This window comes from Penicillium hordei (assembly GCF_028827395.1).
Source record: "Penicillium hordei strain IBT 12815 chromosome Unknown utg000005l_segment0_segment0, whole genome shotgun sequence".
In the NCBI taxonomy this organism is placed as follows: domain Eukaryota; kingdom Fungi; phylum Ascomycota; class Eurotiomycetes; order Eurotiales; family Aspergillaceae; genus Penicillium; species Penicillium hordei.
The window spans coordinates 1,019,692-1,038,454 of NW_026623146.1; the positions used below are offsets into that span (position 1 = coordinate 1,019,692).

The 18,763-nt window shown below is 47.7% G+C and overlaps 6 protein-coding genes across 6 annotated transcripts; 2 read left to right on the forward strand and 4 right to left on the reverse strand.

Moving 5' to 3' along the window:
* Positions 1-757: 757 nt before the first annotated feature.
* N7537_009336 (uncharacterized protein) lies at positions 758-6,212 on the reverse strand (the record flags this gene model as incomplete). The annotated part of the gene is made up of 3 exons (XM_056900390.1): positions 758-3,577; positions 3,628-5,177; positions 5,261-6,212. The coding sequence occupies 3 exons, from the start codon at positions 6,210-6,212 to the stop codon at positions 758-760; spliced, it is 5,322 nt and encodes a 1,773-aa protein (XP_056749058.1).
* A 1,512-nt stretch (positions 6,213-7,724) lies between these two features.
* On the reverse strand, positions 7,725-8,462 carry N7537_009337 (DOPA 4,5-dioxygenase family protein; the record flags this gene model as incomplete). Its single annotated transcript, XM_056900391.1, has 4 exons — positions 7,725-7,978; positions 8,081-8,138; positions 8,206-8,338; positions 8,392-8,462. 4 exons carry the CDS (start codon positions 8,460-8,462, stop codon positions 7,725-7,727), a joined length of 516 nt encoding a protein of 171 aa, XP_056749059.1.
* Positions 8,463-9,146: 684 nt separating this feature from the next.
* On the reverse strand, positions 9,147-10,519 carry N7537_009338 (uncharacterized protein; the record flags this gene model as incomplete). The annotated part of the gene is made up of 2 exons (XM_056900392.1): positions 9,147-10,362; positions 10,422-10,519. 2 exons carry the CDS (start codon positions 10,517-10,519, stop codon positions 9,147-9,149), a joined length of 1,314 nt encoding a protein of 437 aa, XP_056749060.1.
* A 327-nt stretch (positions 10,520-10,846) lies between these two features.
* N7537_009339 (uncharacterized protein) lies at positions 10,847-11,858 on the forward strand (the record flags this gene model as incomplete). The annotated part of the gene is made up of 3 exons (XM_056900393.1): positions 10,847-11,065; positions 11,137-11,356; positions 11,419-11,858. 3 exons carry the CDS (start codon positions 10,847-10,849, stop codon positions 11,856-11,858), a joined length of 879 nt encoding a protein of 292 aa, XP_056749061.1.
* Positions 11,859-12,187: 329 nt separating this feature from the next.
* On the reverse strand, positions 12,188-13,057 carry N7537_009340 (40S ribosomal protein uS4; the record flags this gene model as incomplete). Its single annotated transcript, XM_056900394.1, has 5 exons — positions 12,188-12,596; positions 12,702-12,800; positions 12,878-12,896; positions 12,956-12,993; positions 13,050-13,057. 5 exons carry the CDS (start codon positions 13,055-13,057, stop codon positions 12,188-12,190), a joined length of 573 nt encoding a protein of 190 aa, XP_056749062.1.
* Positions 13,058-14,532: 1,475 nt separating this feature from the next.
* On the forward strand, positions 14,533-15,317 carry N7537_009341 (60S ribosomal protein eL21; the record flags this gene model as incomplete). The annotated part of the gene is made up of 4 exons (XM_056900395.1): positions 14,533-14,568; positions 14,686-14,753; positions 14,823-14,870; positions 14,987-15,317. 4 exons carry the CDS (start codon positions 14,533-14,535, stop codon positions 15,315-15,317), a joined length of 483 nt encoding a protein of 160 aa, XP_056749063.1.
* Between the last annotated feature and the right edge of the window lie 3,446 nt (positions 15,318-18,763).

The window sequence follows — 18,763 nt, forward strand, 5'->3', positions numbered from 1 at the left end:
AAACTATCTCTAGCGACGAACCCCGAACGAGAAATCAGGGATCTTATAGATCTGCAGCCTCTACGTGTTACTACTCTATGGACTGAGAAAGTTGTGCTGAAATGCGAAGATAGGGTACTCTCCGACGACTACATCTAGGCTTCTCGAACTCGAAACCCGCGCAAATACCAACCCTTGTGAGTTATTATCGTACTCTAATGCGGTGACAGCCAAAGATTAATTCGGGCTGTCACGGTGTTTATACGGAAGTCGTCAGCCAGCAGAAAGATTAGATGATACTGGGATACGGTAGCACGAGGGACCAAGTATTCCTTTATAATACTCCTGAGGAGTGCATGGGCTGTTTGAGATAGTTCAACATCTGACTGAGCCAATGCGCTTTGGTTTGGTGTGGATTGGTTATAAACTTGTCTATGTTCAGACTTTGTAAGTTAGAACTTCTAAACTTTTGAGCCTTGTACGACCCATACAATATATTCTGGTCTGCTCCTGAAAATTAGTTCTAGTCTACTCCGACCCACCTCTTCCCCTCAAAGACGAATCCCTCATTCTAGTCTAGTAGACCATGATTAGTCCCATAGAATAGGCATGGGATCAGATCAATATATCAAATGCATGAAATACGCTAGGAACTCAGGCCAGTTTTCACTGGGTCAATGCGTCATACATTAGATCAAGAAACAACAAAATAGTCATCGACCATCAGAGACATGTCAATTGTCCTCATGAAATTAGAGAGAAATACCTTGTCAGTTTTTCAGCTTGCACGGACCGGAATACGGCTCACATCGAATTCAATGACAGTCAGTTCACCGGAGGAATGGCCCAAAACAAGAGTCGCTACGTGAACAGTTACGCAAGTAGCTCGATATTCAACGGGTAGCCATAGGATGCGGTCCATCCGGTACGTTATCCATGGATTGGTGACAAACAAGGAGCGTCGGCGGATTGGAGCCCAGGCGGAATCTGTTCCTATACCCCCCACACCTGACCGACGAACACCAGACCGACGAAAACCTAACTGACGAACACCTGACCGACAAACAACAGGGCTATCGAACAACCCATTCCCATAAAAGACACCATGACTGCTCCCGTTGACTACCATCATATGATGTAACATGCCCGTCGCAATGTCCCAGAGCCGGATAGTGCCATCGTAAGATGCAGAGGCAATCAAATGCCCATCAGGGGAAAAAGAGATGTTCTTCACGATATCTGAGTGCCCAGAAAAAGTACTGCGGAGGCCCCCAGTGACGACATCCCAAACGTATACGGAATTCCGCGACACACAAAGAAAGTGATCGCTGTGTGGTGAGAATTCCACCATGCTAATAGTCGTGGCTTGGGGTCCCGGATCCAGTCTGCTCAAGTCGTCTACTCTGCTGTCACGCGAAACCTTGGTCTGACTCATGTTGATGGTACAGTACCTCTGCGATGTAGTGGTGCTCCGTAGATGGATGGTATCGTCGCTTAATATCAAGGCCATGACCTCGTTGTCCCTCGAGAACGACACGAATTTGACGTACGCAAAGTTACCCGAGATGTCAAAAGGTGTCTCGTAGTATCGTCTGCTGCCTGCCATCATATCATGAAGATGTAGCCCTGGATGTGGCTGGCAGCTGCATGCATAGAATTGACAATTCAAAGAGAAAAAGTTTTGACCGTGCTGTGGGCTTGGAATGTCCTTCTCAACGGAACTCGTAGCGACACACCAGATAATCACTCTACCACCTGCTGAGATTGAGGAAACAAGTCTATCACCATCAAAATAGGCTACCCTCTCGACCGACGCTGAATGGCCTTTCAAAATGGTCTGGACTTGCTTTGCGGCCACGTTCCATATTCGCACCTTGTTATCGGTGGAGCCAGATACGATATGCTGCCCATCTGAAGAAAATGCAACAGCATTCACACTCGCTCGATGTCCCGCGAAACGGGCAATTAAAGCCCCGGTTGTTGCTTCCCAGAGACAAATGCAACTATCTTTAGATGCAGATGCCACGTATTGACTGCATGGTGAGAATTTAAGATCATTGACAGCTTCCTGGTGACCTGCAAATGTCGTGCGCGTCCATCCTGACGCAACATCCCATATCCGGACAATCCCGTCAGAAGAGAGTGATGCTATAAGTCGATTATCCGGAGAGAAGCTAACGTGGGTAACCGGGTAGACCTTGCCCTCCTCCCAACCGGAGTATGCCCAATTCTCGATACCCTCACGGGAGGCCCTCCACCGGCAGATCGCAGAATCATCCCAGGTTCCCACCAGCAGCTGACCGTTCGATGAAAATGCAATGTTGGACGACCAAGCAGCACCAGGGCTATTGTCGCAATGCCCCCGGTGCATTACAGTAAGTGGTGACCCTGTCAGCATATCCCATAAGCGGACAGTATTATCATTGGATATAGAAGCTGTCAACTGCCCATTTGGGGATACGGCCACCCCGTAGATGGTATCCATATGCCGTTCTAGGATTCTGAATGACGATGTTTTCACAGTATCCCAAATTCGCACCGTGCCATCTACCGATGCAGAGGCAATAAGATTCTCGTTCGGCGAAAATGTAACCGCCTTCACCGCGTCTATGTGACCCTCCAGAGTGGCGACTGCGTGAGGCTGTGCGGTCTGCCATAGTCTCACCATGCGGTCGTTGGATACAGACGCGATGAGGCGTCCGTCGAGCGAGAATGTGACTTTGTTGATGCTACTAGAGTGGCCACCAAGAGTAGCACACAAGGATTTTGTGCTGATATCCCAGAGGTAGAGAAGCCCGTTCGCAGAACCAGCAGCTAATATGTTGTCATGGGAAAGGGAAACTGAATTTAACCAGCCCATACCTCCTCTGAATTTGGAACGGAGATTTCCAGATTCTGCGTCCCACAGTCGAACTGTCCCATCTCCAGATGCGGTTGCTAGCACGCAACCATCTGATGAGTAGCAAACATCATTTACCCAGTTTTTATGGCCCCAGAGAACATGCCGAGATGACATTCTTGCAGTGTTCCATATTCGCACAGAACGATCGTTCGATGCAGAGGCTAAGTGCACTTTATCTGGTGAAAAGGCAATAGAATTGATTGGGCTGGTATGTCCCCGCAGAATACCACAGGTAGCCCCTGTGTTTGGATTCCACAATCGGATGGTGCGATCGTTAGAACCAGAAGCCAGGAGATGACCATTAGGAGAGTAGGCAACAGTCTTCACCAAATCAGTGTGGCCTTCCAACGACGCCTGGGCTGAGCCTGTGGTGACATCCCATAGACGAACCGTATGATCGTTTGACGCAGATGCAATAAGGTCCCCTTTGACCGAGAAAACTACGTCATTGACCCAGCCACTATGGCCCTCAAAAGTTTGAATCAGTGAGCTCCAATCCTCTCGCACAGTGGATACCCTGCGGATCCAGTCGGGCATGTAGTGTTTGAATTGATTCCGGATTATGCTCTTTTCCGGGGCAAAGACAAGTGCCGAGCAATACACTTGTAACGGAGCCTCTTCAATAACTGAGCGGCTTTGTAAGAGAAAACGGTTTGCATCATGTATGAAGTGGAATAGACCTTTATCCATGAAGACCTAGGTATTGTCAATATTTTAGCCTCGTCCAGAATGAGCAAGTAACATGCCTTCAGGCAGGACTTAAACTGCGTAATCATCAGTAGCCCATCGGATACCTTCCCAAGAAGGCTCATCGCCTCGATCCAATGGAGGAGATGAGATTGTAGGAAAGCATGCACAGATACGAGTAGATCACCAGCCCCTTCGGAGTTGCAAGAACTGGACATGAACTCCAGGAGATGGTGAATCCAGAAACACACAGCGTAGGCAATACCACTTGGGATTCTACTAGCTGGGAGATTCGAAATTAAAGTCCCCGGGTATTTGAGACCTGCCAAATCTTTCTTCAAAACTTGGGACATGGTCTTCATGGATTGCACAACAATCTTGCAATGCTCTTCCGTCTTATTAGCGTCATAGATCTGCTGTCCACAGCTAGTGGTCAAGTAATCTTTCGCAGATTGATGAATAAAGTAGATTTGATTCCCTTGGATCGTCAAGAATGACCCACACAATTCAATCGTGTTTCTCAAGGCCTGAATGTTGTTCGCCAAACGGGGCGGGAGAAAAGTAATGGATTGCAGCTCCTCCAGGTAGACGGGACGGAAGGTCAACGTCATTGAACGGAGGATCCTGTAGCAAATCTCGGATTGACCCTTGCGCAGGTTCTTAATCTGAGACAGCATATGATTATATAATGGATGAAGACCCGAGGGAAGCTCCTCCACGATTGATTCGGCCTCCCAGCTCTCGGCACTCGTTAGCTCATTGCACACCAGCGCCACCCATAGAAAAGTGTCACCGGCTTTCTCACGTAGGACGCGTTCTACATGAGTCTTTAGGCCGGGATCGTAAGACTTCGCTTGTGATAAAATGTCCATTTTATAGGCAATGAAGGTGTGGACTGCCTCAGAAACAAGCCTAGCGTTTGCCTCCATATCTATATGGTGCTGTAAAGCGTTTTCTCCAAGGATCTGCGTAATATCTGGTCGGTGGCGGCTGGTCAGAATCCATTTCACTTTGGAAGACAACGCTGAAGTACTCTGGACGACCAGGTGCAAGAAGTTATCCAGCCCAGTGTCGCATTCATCAATTGCGTCAACGAGGATGTACAAAGTGGAGAGCCCTGCATCTTCTAATATATTGAGAAATATTGAGCGGAGGGCGAAAAAAGCGTTAGGACCGTCGAAGAGCCTCTCGCCAAATCTCTCATACTCCACCAGGATGTGTCGCATCAGAGGCCGGTCTTGATCAACAATCATCCAGATGAGTCCACGGAGGATTGAAAGGGCATTATTTAGGGTAAAAAGGTTCCTTTGACAGAAAAAGTACGTCAGAATACCAGCTTCTGGTTGACACTCCAGGTGCACTGTGATTTCGTGCACTAGGCCGATCATCAACATGGTCTTTCCTTTGCCCGGGCCGCCTCTGATCCACAGTAGCTGACCCTGTTCCGCTTCTCGCCAGGCATTGAGCTGAGGATCGAAAAGAATCCATGAATAGCAATCCCTGAGCAGATTGCCTCTATCACCCTCAATGCGCTGCTTGTCCTTTTCTGGGTCTGTTATAAAGAGATGCCGGAGGCATGCGGCGGTAAGATCGTCGTCGGCAAGAGGCACTGTTCATACCAACTGGTCAGCGCCCAGGCAGGAGGTCGTCTAATGCTTGCTTGTTTTTTTATGGCTATTATTGGATACAAACCATTGCTTGGTACCAGATAGCCTAGAAGTTCCTTGGCAATTCCTGCTGCCGCTGCTGCCGCATATGGTTGCCAACCATCATTCTTATGAGAGTCGCAGTAGTCGGAAATCCCTCGAATAACGATACAGGGAAAATCGTTCATGAGCCCCGCAGCCTCCATCTCAAAACACAGAACTCCATCGCAGTCCATGCTGATTCGGTCTCGCTCGATGGCATGCTTCATGACATGGTTCCCGGACGCGATCAGTCCATAAAATACCACCGGTTCATAAGAGATGTCGCGTGCTTCGCGATGCACAATTTTTGCAGGGTCGCAACTTAAACACGTAGACTCTCCTACTTTATGTTCGTAGTCTGAGCTGAATAGAATATCCTCTTGGGGGTGCGGTCGTTTATACTCGGCCAATCTGGTAAATTTTACCAACATCTCCGCCACAAAATCGTTCACTTTATTAGAGTGAACCCGATGATCTGACTTCATTCTGGCTATTGCACCTCTCCACTCTGTCGGAGGGGGACTGAGGAACCCCTTGCGTACGAAGCCAGATGGAGTCTGCTTCCCCAGATCGTATTCCACCACGCCACCAAAAGAGCCAGATGGGGTGCTCACCACTACATCGCCTAATCGAATATCGTTATTCGGGCTCGGAACACCTCCAGCAATTCCCACCAACAGCCGTAGCTTGATGTTGGGAAAGGTTCGGGCCAAATGCATCGCAACGGTTGCCGCAGAGACGGTACCCTGAGAGCCCAGTGGCAGAGAGGCAATGACCACATTATGCCCACTAAGTCGGCCAAGAATATAATGGTTGGTGTCATGTCGCTCTCCTGGTATTTTTCCGTGTTCCTCACTTAGCATATATCGGGCAGCACTCATTTCCACCTCTAACGGACAAATCATGGCCACGGTGTACGCATCGTAAGAGAGGGACTTCACCGGACGGCTCGCCATGGAGAGTAGATGGTGTTGTTGAGTTTATCTGGACAATAACAGAATACAATTATCATCCGCTTCTTCTTCGCTTATCTTACATGTTCAGGACTCCAGTGAGGCTGAAGGGTCAAGAGCGGGGTATTTTGCGACTTGGGCAACCACTGTCCACCAGACTAACCGCACCGGGCTCGGCAGAATTTAGGAGCACTCTCGCTCCAACCCACAAGGAGCCCTGCCTAATGATCAATACTATTCCTGGACCTCTTTCAGGTGCTCTAGGGAATATCGAGAATTATTGCCGGCTTATCTGCAGATGCGATCAAATATAGCAGGGCGGGGCGGCGAGGAGCCCAGACGCTAAGTCGTTCAGGAGGTAAAGGAGGCCAAGCTCTATCTCACGGGGGGCATCAATATCACGGTGATATGGATTAGGGCTTTCCGCTTAACTATGGCGCGAAAAGAGTTGGTCCACGGCCATATGGATTGAACAAACCCACGGTGACATGGGATGTTCAGTCAAGGCCGGTCAGGCTTAGATTTTCAGATGTTTTAATTATATACGTTATCTACCCCCGATTCACTCCGGAGTATATAGTGAGCTATATTTAATGAGATACAGCCGATTGAACATTCGGAGTTGTTTTGATGGGGGAGGGGAAAAGTGGGGCCAATTATGGAACTTAACTTTTCTGATACTGCCCCTTGAAGATCGTGACCGGTACATAATTACCCAGCTAGCAACCCTATCAATAGCGGCGGATAATAGTTCATGAAATGGAGATTTGGAGAGCGAGGCCAAGCTATCTAAATGGCGATCCGAATAGTGTTACTGAGAAAGATGTATATGGCCATAAGGCATAAAACTTGAGTGGGGATCTCTACGAGTTCGAGAAGGGACCTAGGGTGATTGTGTTATGATTTATCGCCGCTCTCAGACTTTCTAGCATAATCTTCAGCGCCAATATATCTGAGTTAGACCGTACATATACCCCTCTATAGGTTTTCGTTATCACTAGTCCTGCAGTACTTGTGACGATCTGGAAAGTGGAAAGTGGATTCTGTGTCATGCCGGCTTGAGGAGTTTATATTGTTTGTTTGCTTGCCGATATAGGACCCACAAAAGATCTTATCACAGAGGATCTTTTGTTTCCTTTCTCTTACTCCTTATACTTAGTATTCTAGTTGGAATGCACTCTTTCGTTAAAGAACTAGTATATAATATAATACTAAGTTCCACTCTTATTTTCTAATAAAGTGGTACGGCTATATAGACTATTTATTATACTTAGTCTCGGTTGTGACGATCTGGAGTGGAAAGTGCATTCTGCCAGAGGTTTCCGCCTTAGCGACGTAGGTGGAAAGTACGGAGGATGCCAAGTACGGCCGAATAGTACTACCATGTAGTGAACTGGACTTTTCTTTATACAACTCTTCATGGATTGGGAATTACTAATGTACCTTGATAATATAACATGAATCCTATAACCTCTCCAGCGGTGCTTTATCAGCCTCCTCTCCCTCCCCTTTCTGTCACTTCTTGTTAAAACCCCTCAAATCCAACGGAATCCGATCACCAAGCCAAGTCGCGCGTTGGGTATGATTACGCTTATCCTCTGAGGCCACTGTATTGGGATGAATGAGAGCACTAAGCGGACCCCGATTGATAACCAACCAAGGAACGAAAGCTCCAAACTGCGCAGGTGTGAACAAATTCACTTCGAACATTGCTACCGGGTGAGGGCCAATAGGGCGGTCGAAGAAAGTATAAATCCGAAGCTCGGGGACTGTTTAAAATTGTAAGCAAGTGATCAATTGGAATGGCAACGCAGCCCCACAGGAGACAGCCAGACGATGCAGTTCCTGGACTAGAAGGATGTGTTACTTACATTCTCGTCTAATTCGTTCCCAGAGCGCTTTAGCAAATGCGGCTTGGTCAGGGTTGTTCTAGTCGACGCGTTAGCCTTTTTGTGGCTTGGGTTTGCTGTCCGCGATGGGTGGTGGCAGCACGTACTTGGAAATGATAGATGTGGACGTCGAAGCCTCCCTCTCGGCCTTTGGAAAGAGGGTCTGGGAATTCCGAGTAGGCTTTGCTCAACACGCCATTTTGAGGGTTCTTAAATGACTTGCCGTCTTCGGCGCGCTCGCTACAGCGAAAAATAAGTATCTTGCGTGCGATGTGGTTGTGGGGGACACTTACTCGGACAGTGGCTCGAGGTTTTCGTACCCCTCCAATGGAGATGGGTATGAGTAGGCGGATGGATCTGACATTGTGAGTAGATTGGGGGTTATTGAAGAAGATCAGAGGAGAATAGTGAGTATTTAAAGAAATAGGTGAGACTACAGGTATATGTGGCATATAACTTGGATTGCTCGGGGCGCTTGAAAATCGATGCAAATAATCGAGTTGAGTAACGCAAATGTCTCAAAGCATTAGCCAATCTTTATGGTATTAAATGTCGTCAGTTAACGCTGGAGTACCATCATCTTTCAAATCTGTGATAAGCCGCGGGGGAATTTCCGCACTTTGACAAAGCCGCGGAACCGGTCAAGGTCAACTACGTATACAATATAATTGTACATCAACTACGCTTTTTACAAGAACACTAGTTAACATCTATCGATTATTAATTATTAGCTTGTTGGTCATGCTGCTTATTTAGAAACATTAGTTGCTTAATCAACCCTTCTAATTGAGATTTCATGCTATCGTCCCTGCGAAATATATTTATATCATCTCGAGGCAATAACTATAAAAACATTGATATATTGAAGAATCTTATACCCTTATGCTATATTTTATAACTTAAACAAAGTTCATGGATATTTCAGTTTTCTTTATTTAAGCCAAAAATAAAACAATAAAAATAAAAATAAAAAAAGGTATAATAAACAACTTGGTATCATCCATAGTAGTCCTCGAACGCCAATTATCAAAACATCCAGTAAGAGACACTACCAAGCAGCTCGAATGTCAATATGGCCATCGTCATCCACGAACTTGCCGCGATCCCATTCCCGCCCTTCGCCTTTCTTCGACCACTGTACATCCTCCGGTTTGCCTTCTCCGTCCACGCCCGCAAAAGCGGTGTTATTCTTCCATTTATTAATGACTGCCTCGTCGATTCCTGCTGTACGTAGCCTCTCCTCGCCCTTATTCCTCCAGCGTTCACGATCGCGCAGCGCCTCCATTGCCATATCCCAGTCGTCGTCCTTTGTCATGAGCCCCGCGACAGGACGACGAGAGGATTCTTGGCCCATGGAGTGTAATTTGTCTTCATCTAGATGCACATCGGTAGCCGGGTCGTAGCCGGGTGCAAAGTGAGCATCGATATTGCTCATATTGTGTTTATAGGCACCTCGCCCACGCGAGCGGATAGGTGCCTCGTTTTGTCGAGGAGGAAGTGGCCCGACAAGGTCTTCTAGGGGATCGGATTCGTTGCCCATATCACTTTGGCGTGAAGTTATAGTAGACAACGGGGATAATTGTTTCTGTCGCGTACTGGTTTCAAAGCGAGAACGGCGAGAACCGTGTGGCGATGAATCTTCCCGCTTTGACCGACGAGATTTGTACGACTCTGGCGAGCGGGAACGGGAAAGGGAGCGAGTAGAATGTCCAGATTGTCGTTTTTGTCCTCGATGGCGATGGCAGTCGGTACTTCGATCCGTGCGCGGAGAACGACTTGGAGACCTCGAGTATGATCGCTCACGTCGCCGTCTGGCGTGTCCCTTATCTCTGTCCCGTCGATCTCTCCTAGATGACTCGTGATCTCTGTGTTCGCGCCGATGTTCATCGCGGTCTTTGTCTCTCTCTCCAGTTCCGCCATACTCTTCGTTTCTTCGTCGATGCCTCCGCGACCTGTCTCGTTCTGCTGAAGGGGAGCGACTTCGAGTTCTTTTTCGATGTGAATGATTTCGATCTTCCCGATCTCTTCTCCGATGGTCTCTTGATCCTCGCAGTTCACTCCGATCATCAGATCGTTTGGAAGAACGGTCTGTCGATGTTGGAGCTAAAGCACCTGAAGCACCCGAGGCCTGGTGTTTCAATTGGCGCATACGCTCCCGTGCCTCTCTTTCCTCTTTGAGTTTGAGAGCAGTGTTATGATTGTCTGTTACTTTGATGAGATTTCGTAGGAAGCGGGTATTGGGTTTTGGGGCATTGCTTGTCGGTCTGCAGGTGTTTGTTAGTCTTGTACTTATGCAACCCGTAAACCATGAAAGCAAACCGACCTTGAAGGCATAAAAGCACTCATTCCTTGAGATGCATACTTTATAGAACTCTCCTTAGCCTCCTTGGCCAGGATCTGCGCAACATAATCGTCGTCCATGATACAGATGAGCCGCAGATCGCAAGACTCCAAGGGTGTCGAAGGAGTGTACCGAGGAAAGCGAGGAATGCAAAGAAAGAGCAAATATATACGCTAGTACATATTGAATAAAACAAAGACGGAATGTTGTTCAGTTGAATGAGAAGCAAGAGAGGCGAAGACGAAAGCGCCTTCCAAAAGTTGGACTGACCGCCTTTGATATAGGGCTGTTTATTGTCCCGCAAATGTTATGCCTGTGGACTCGGCCCCTCCAAGCTCTCTAACAATCGCCAACCCCGTCGGTTTCCCTTTTCATAGCCAGGTTTCCGATAACCAAGCCCTATCAATATGGCAAACTCATCATCTGAAGCCCTTGCAGCACTTCAGCAGCTGGAGAAGAATGGTAACCTGAAAGACCGACTCGCGATTATTCGCATCAGTGAGCCAATTTCCACTGAAGTTGGAGGATCTTACCCGTCTCCTTCAAAAAGAACCTCAGATGTTTCAGTTTCAAATTTCGACGATCCTACCCCTGCCTTGTTGGAGGCTGATCTTGCACACTATAAAGTCCGTGCGATGAGCCCGAATACTGCGAATTCTCGCTGCCCAGACGAGCAAATACTGATGTTTTCGCATAGGAACTATTCTCCAAGCTGCGGTTCTCCTACCTCGAGCAAGTAACGAAAGAAAAGTTCTTGCGCGCCATTGTTGGCGACCCGCCTATGATTGTCGGACACAATGAGAACATGGAACTGGAGACGCAACTAGCGGACGTGAAAGCCGAGCTCAAGGCACGGAAAGAAGACGCCCGGATTATGATTGAAGAGATGGAGCAAATGGGCCGTGACCTAGCAAGCCGTGAGTGGCCTACGATTTGAAAATGAACATGTTGACTGAAGTGTTTTCCGCGACCATGACAGGTTACAAGAATGTCGAGCTTCAAACTACACAACTTTCAACGCTGCCTGCTTCAATCGATAATCTCGAGTCAACAATCGCCGAGCTCCGCGCCAAGCAGGTAGCCACCATGGATCCTTCCAATCCTAACAGTACTTCCTCCTCGCAGAATCTTCCTCTTCCCGCGACCTTGGCACTGTTGGCGGAACGTGAGGCGGAGCTGGCAGCGTTGAACCGCCAGCTGGCTGCTGTGCACAACACATTGCCTCGGAAGACCCGAGAGGCCGAGGCAGTAGAGAGGGAACGCAGCGTGCTTGAGCGTCGGAAGTCAGATGCGATCGCGCAAGCCCGTGAAGCGCAACGCAAAAAGCAACAGGGTGAAAGTGATGGACTAGAAGAGATGGGACGTTGGTACAGGGGCGCAGAAGAGACCTTGAAAGAATTGGTGGGGACACAGGCATAATAGTCTGCAGGCCAAGCCCAGGCTTGTGTACGATGACACGAGGGACGAACGATTGAGCTTATCTTAGGTGGGTGGGGATCAGGGAATAATGGCGTTTGGGATCTACTGTACATATATGGGTCCATTAATATTACAATTCTAAGTTACGAAAGCATGGAAATCGAATTAAATCGGGTTCCAAATTGAAGCCTTTCGGCTGTTTTTGATTCATTGTATTGCATGATCGTAGAACATGAGACGCTATGCAGTCATTTTGAACCTCCATGGTGTGAAGGCGCCCCAAGCGAAACCCGACCGTACTCCATTTTTTGGGGAATATAGGGAATAATTTATTCCTCCTCCTCCTCCTCGGCGTCATCACCACCAGCGGCGGCGGCGGCCTTCTTGCGGCGAACGCGACCGGGGCGGCCACCACCGAAGGGAGAGGTGAGAGAGAAGTCGATGTGCTTCTGGGAGTCGAGGCGGACCATGAACGAGGGAACGTTGACGATCTGCTTTCCGACGCGGATGTGACGCTGCTTGATCAGGACACGGGCGTGGTGGATGGACTTGGCGAGGCCAAGCTTGTAGACGCAGGTCTGGAGACGGCGCTCGAGGAAATCGTCGGCCTTGAGGGCAAGGACGTAATCGAGCTTCATGCGGGCCTCATCGAGCACACCGATGCGGACAAGACGGCGAATGAGGGCATTGCCTTCGAAGAGACGCTTGGGGTCCTTCTCGTCGAGAGTAAGGAGCTCACTGTAGGGGAGATGAAAAATTAGCGCTATGTTCCACCAAATTTGATTTTGCATAGGCTCGATCACTCGAAGCCTCGCGAAATCGCAGATTGTTCTTTGAACGTACCGAGCAGCACGACGGATCTTGGAGAGGGTGAGCTGGACACGCCACACCTCGCGCTTGTTGCGCAGGCCGAACTCGCCGACAGTCTTGAGCTCAGCATCACTAGTAAAAAAATGTTAGGAATATGAATACGACATAACCAGAAGCACGCTTCTGGTTAGTGGCCGGAGGGTACTAACAGACGGGCCGACTCGAAGGCTGTGATGGAGTTAGTCTAAAAACATTCAAATTGATGATTTCGTTGGAAATTCACTTACGGCGACGGGGGACCTTGTAGGTCTTGGAGGAAACGCGACTGCACAGAAATTGATTAGAATAATGCGATGCCTTCGATTTTGTTAATATACTCACGGGGCCATAGCTGCGGTTAGATGGGCGGAGGTTGTCGACGGGAGGTCGAAGGGTCAAGGATGAAATGAGAATTTGAGTGTGTGTGGTGCGAGCCCTACCCTAGTCCTAATTAGGAAATATAATTAAGTCAGCTTGATTATGTCATACAGCCTCTCCACCTGGGCAGGTCCGTGGTCCCACTCTTTACCTCCGCGGCCGTCAATCGCCTGGCATGGATGCTCACCTGAGCTAATTTGTTCTATATATTTGTCTAAATCACTTGATGTACTATTTTTTGACAGCTGGCTGTCTCAAACACAGCGTGGAATTTAGGACATTTTATGTATGGCTCTGACTCGGGACCTCTCTTGATGTTGCATCGGGTAGATCATCAAAACTGGGGTTTTGCATTATGGTTTCCTGCTCCATAACAAACAGGCGAAGGCGATATGAGCCGAAAATATTTGAGTCATTTTCGCCGTCTTTAACTTCCATATTCGGCCCATCGCAATCAATGATCAATGCGCTAGATGCTCTTTCCCCCAGCTTCCTGACTCGGTGATCACTACTCCGTATAGAATTTCGATGTGGTGAAAATGGCAGTCAGTCAAAATGGTCACTGATGTTCAAGGGCATGTGAATTATGTGATATTCTAGCTTCTGGGACTGGGTCTAAGGCTGCTGGCTGCTGGCTGCTGGCTGCTAGACAATTGTCATTCTGTAGTTGCCATGTCAGTGTACTGGCCAACTAACGTCCATAGACATCTTGGGTTTAGGTACGTATATTGTAAGTGAGGATCACTTTGAGACCTGGAACTCTGGAATTTAGAACTATAACTATAAGACCGAGAGGGCGTGAATGTCACTAGATGTTTATCTGAGGATGACAAGGCTAAGCCGATATATGGCTAAGGACATCAGATTGAGTATGTCGGGAAAGAGGGTTGGATATCCCGAGTCAAATCATGGAGGTCGAAGGGAAATACTGATTCCGAGATCTGGCAATAGCATGGTGTGATGGTTTGGTCAAATAATGCCATTATTCCCTCCGCCAGCACCGAAACTACCACCTGCACGCTCGCCGTTTTTGATGATTCATGCTTAGTATGTGCCAGTCACAATATGAGGTATTAAGAGCACTAAGATGGGATAAAATTCAGTTAGAAACTAAATAAATCTCGCGGTTACCGAACAATTGACATAAGTATAGAAAAGGGGAGGAAGAAGAAGCATGGCATACTTATACAACAACCTCGAAGTAGACTTCGAGAAAGATGAAGGGCTTGGGGAAATCCAAGCTTTTGATTGGCTGAAGGTTGATTAGTACGCTAACCCCAATTTAGAAAATTGATCGAATAATCCGAAAGAGGCGTAGCGTTGCTTTAGCGAGGGTAGACATGATTATGTCATGCAAATCCCACAAATTGTTATCCGACACTCTAGTTTTTCGTGTTGAAGGCCCCGTCGACAATTAACCACCAGCACCAACCACAACACCGCCGTCATGCCTCACTCGTACGGTCTGCGCGCCGGCACTCGGGTACGTTTTGATTCCCTTTGCGACACACGTCTTTTTTTATACTCGGAGGACAACTTGGATCAACTGGATAGGCCTTTGGGCCTCAGGGAGGATAAGTGCTAACGAGACGACGAACAGTATGCCTTCAGCCGTGGCTTCAAGGAGGCCGGTATGATCCGCCTCTCTACCTACATGAAGACCTACCGGTACGCTCAAAAACCCTCGAACCTCGAACAAACGACAAGAATTGAAATCTGACGGATATTTTTTTATAGTGTTGGTGATATTGTCGACCTCAAGGTCAATGGTGCCGTCCAGAAGGGGTCAGTACAATTCCGAAATTTCCTCCCAGCGCTCTTGCCCGACCGCCCACTGCGATCATACACCATGGGCAATGCGAAACCCGCGAAGACAGGACGAAAATCTAACAGTTGAACAGTATGCCCCACAAGGTCTACCACGGTAAGACCGGTGTCGTCTACAACGTCACCAAGTCCGCCGTCGGTGTCATCCTCTACAAGAAGGTCGACAACCGCTACCTCGAGAAGCGTATCAGCGTCCGCATTGAGCACGTCCAGCACTCCCGCTCCCGCGAGGACTTCATCAAGCGTGTCAAGGAGAACGCCATCAAGAAGCGCGAGGCCAAGGAGAAGGGTGTCCACGTTCACCTGAAGCGTCAGGCCGTTGGTCCCCGTGAGGCCCACTTCGTCAAGCAGGCTGACAACAAGCCCGAGACCGTCGTCCCCATCGCCTACGATACCCACATTTAAAGGGCTCGCTATCGAATTGGAACGGTGTGTGCGGTTGTTAGGTGTTTACTGGGTTTTCACTCCATTTTTGCCTAGACTGAAATGGACTTTGATACATGAGACGAAGCGCAAAGGGTTTCGGATGCCCTGGCACATCTCTCGCCTGTGCATAGATTCCCCTGAATGAAACAAAATCAAAAAATTTCCGAGTTCATGTCTACATTTTTCCCGGTTCGGCATAACTCCTGAAGATTCGATTTACTGTTCTAGACCTGTGTTCGTAGTGCTGTTCTTACTCTTGACCTTGATCGGCTGTTCCATCTCAAGAGCCACTCTAATCAAACATGGTCCATACTTCAATTCCTAATGATTCTACTCGTTAACTAGATCTAAAGGCTACGAAAACCGATGATCCGGAATGATGATTGATACTGCTGTTGTGAGGATGGCTTCGCCATCTGCTATACACCGGATTTCTCTACCGTCATTTAGCAGTACAGACACGTCTATGTCAGGGATCGACCGTCTTGTTAGGCAATGGCAAAGTCGAGAAGAAGTATGGGCACAACGTACTAACTATCTCTCACTGGATAAGACTTCATTCTGCGAATGTGCGGCACGACATCATCCTCCGTCCTCTTTGCTTTCAACCTAACCCTACATTGTTTTTTTCAGCTCTTATGCTACTTCGCTTGTATTACACTTTCCTCTCCGCTCCCTACGTGACTAAGGGGGTATTTTTTTCTGGTTGTTTTTGTATTGTGCATAGAAGCGGAAACGGGCTACCTGTATGTGTACACACGATTTGGAGTTACACATGAATTTGAACAATTGTCTCTACTCCGACCTCATCGACTGTATGTGAAAACACTGCGTCAATTGGCTGTTTGTCCGGGATTTATGTTTCCGGGACGAAGCTCCCTGAGCATTGGCGGGCGCTCTACTTTTTTGACACCCTCACAAGTGTGGCAGAGCAAGAAAAGAAAAGAAAAGAAAGGGCCAGACCATGACGCAAAAATCCATGCTCCTAATACCCACATTTTCTTTACTGCAAGGACTACCGCATTGCAGACGCTGAGGATAGCTAAGTGGGCGCAGTCGTGTTTAATTGCACCGCCACCAGAACATAAGCTCTGTCAAGCTATATAGCTTTAACAAGCATTTGCCTCGGTCCAAGTTGGGCATCATCATACCAAAAGTACCCAGGCAACGACTGTGCCCGAACAGGTCACCTGTTTAGCTCGATTTCTGTTTTCCTGCTTTTGCCGATGCTACCCTTTTCAACCAAAAATCTTACCTTAGAACAGTGTAGGCGAGGTATCCGATCAAAAAAAAAAAACTCCGAAGAGCCAGACCGACATTTGGCAACTGGTAGAGGGTTCTCGTATCACATCCCTGCTTTCAGCTATAGTTGGTCTGCCTCTAGCCAGTTCTAGACGTTAGATTATATCCTGTCCCTGTCCAGCGAAGAGCAGCTACATTCGACTTGGATTTTGTCTATCGGTCATTTTAAATTTACGGTAAGCCCTTTATGCCCCTGTATCACTCTCTATCTTCTGATCGAAGCGCCCGGTGGTGCGTCCTAGATTGGTGACTGGCTTGGTTTATGTCCTTACCTCACGGGCGCACACCTGGGGCGAGTGTATAAGGAGGTCTGTGAATGGATACCTCGAATATTTTGTGCCCGATCGCCATAATCGCGTATTATGCCCAACCCGGAAAGCTTCCAGAAGTTTAGCTGCGATACTCGAATACGCGAATACGCTAATACGCCCGTTGTGTTTCGGACCATGTATGACGTCAAGAGGGGCGTAAAGTGGAGAGAACAATATTCTGTATCACATATTTTGTTATTGTATCTCGGTCGGTCTAGATTGTGGTCTCTTATCTACAACAATATTCAAAGATCTTCGTGGCTTAGGTCCTTCACCCATAAACTCAATATTGCATAGACGTCTAGAATTTGATTTCCTGAAACACAAGAAAATACTTGGGACTCCTGAGAACCCGGGCTCTAAGTTAAGAGCCCGGGTTCAAAGCAATGGTTCTAGGAGTAGGATATACTGCGCCCCCGATGTCTTTTTCCTAGGAATATGTGATGTGAATAGCCATCTTCAAGGCAATACAGGAATAGTAAGGAATGTCTCTCGAACGTAGGTCTCTCCTTTCATAGGGTAAATTCTCCGCGATCCGCGTTCCAGTCTGTCTCGCATGGCCTAGACTCGAATAGTCCACCTTTGACTTTAACATCGGAAGATATAAGCGGTGGCAAACTACTCCCACGGGTTTGCAGATCGATTGGTCGCATACTTAATATTCACTTCCCGATGGAATGTGTCAGTGTCTACGGAGTAGATTTCTCGAACTATGACTTTTTGATGTAGATTGTATGGGAAATGGCGTGCTAGAATTGTTAGGGTGTGAATACCCCTACACCGCCACTTTCTACACACCCTACTAAGCACCCATAGGACGGGGTTGTGGGTTATTTTGTTGAGTGGTGAAGGTGAATGTTAAGGTAAAATTTGGGCGTTTGGGTGAGTATGGGTACGCAACATACATCCTACAGAATTGCATCGACAAAATATCTTGAATTATCCGTAGATGAAATTACTATAGGATTGGTCAAGCACAGCCACATACTCCAGAACTAAACTCTATAAATCACAGTTCATGCCGAAATCTAGCCTTAAATAGGATGTACGAAGTAGGTATAGCGCGAACTGGGGTCCATGCTTGGCTGATGGTGCAGGGTTTAAAATACCTATGCTTGAATTGTACATTACTTGAATTGAACTGTTATTCAAAAGCCACTGCCGAGACACATAAAGCTCATGTGTCACGCTTGGCAGGTGCAGACATATAGCCCGGGTAGTAAAGATCGGTAGGGAACAATGATAAACCCAGCGGGCTAGTTGCTACAGACAGATGACTTTCGCCCGGTACATGCCCAGGGCAGACTGGAATGGTCAAGCAAGCTATTATTTCCTAGTTTGTATACTATTAGTGGATTTATGTAGGAATTGATTCTCTGTGTGAATTTCCCCCCCTTTTCTATTTCTTTTTTAGAGAACAGGAGATAGAGACAGAGAGGGAAGCCGTGTTAGCTTCTAAGCTTCTAGCTCTAGCAGGCTGGTCACTGATTTTCTTAAAAATTCTCTTGAAAATGTCTACATATAGAAACTAGCAATCCGATCGCAGATCCCCCGCCCTATTTCTTTTGAAAGCCATCGTCTTCGCTGTTGCTCTGCCTCAATGCTAAACACCCAGGGTTTACACCCAGGTTCCCCTTCGCAGGCAGCGATATGATCAACAAAAACCCGAATCCATTTAGGCATATAAGAGATGCTTTCTCCTCTGCTGAAAAGCCATCAAATTCACACACTTCAAGCTCACAGCTCCTGCCTTGACTACTTCACAGCAATCTGCACTGGCAATCATTAAACTAGTCTCTCTTGCATTACCAT